At 65.5% G+C, this 388-nt stretch overlaps 1 protein-coding gene across 1 annotated transcript in view; it reads right to left on the reverse strand.

Annotated features, from left to right (window-relative positions):
- The window catches only part of LOC103398805 (fibroblast growth factor receptor 1-A-like), a 34,362-nt gene that overhangs the window by 1,586 nt on the left and 32,388 nt on the right, over positions 1-388 (reverse strand). The window contains exons 14-15 of the mRNA XM_025053820.1: positions 234-339; positions 5-133 (exon numbers count right to left, since the gene is read on the reverse strand). Coding sequence (XP_024909588.1) covers positions 5-133; positions 234-339 — 235 coding nt within the window. The remainder of the gene's footprint in view (positions 1-4; positions 134-233; positions 340-388) is intronic.

Below are 388 nucleotides of genomic sequence, written 5' to 3' on the forward strand. Positions count from 1 at the left end.
GGGCACGGCCCGGCTCCCGGGCGCCGGCGTCGTGCGAGAAGCCCGAGTCCTCGCCGGAGGAGCAGGTGGAGCCGCGGGTGTCGGGGTAGCTGGGGGAGTACTGGTCCAGGGGCACGGAGAGCTGCAGGTATTCCTGGGGAGAGGGCGGGACAAAGAGAGAGAATAAGAACCAATCAAAACAGCAAACTTTCTCTCGACTGGTTTCTCCTTCTCCTCCTCCGCCGAGAACCCACCTGGTTGGAGGTCAGGGCCAGGCAGCGGTCCAGGTCCTCCACCAGCTGTTTGAAGGTGGGGCGCTGGGACGGCACGGCGTGCCAGCAGTCCCTCATCAGCGTGTACCTGCGAACGACAGCGCGGCGTTACCACGGCGACGCCAGCGGCTAATTCG

This window comes from Cynoglossus semilaevis, unplaced genomic scaffold, assembly GCF_000523025.1.
Source record: "Cynoglossus semilaevis isolate Cse_v1.0 unplaced genomic scaffold, Cse_v1.0 scaffold19, whole genome shotgun sequence".
Lineage (NCBI taxonomy): Eukaryota > Metazoa > Chordata > Actinopteri > Pleuronectiformes > Cynoglossidae > Cynoglossus > Cynoglossus semilaevis.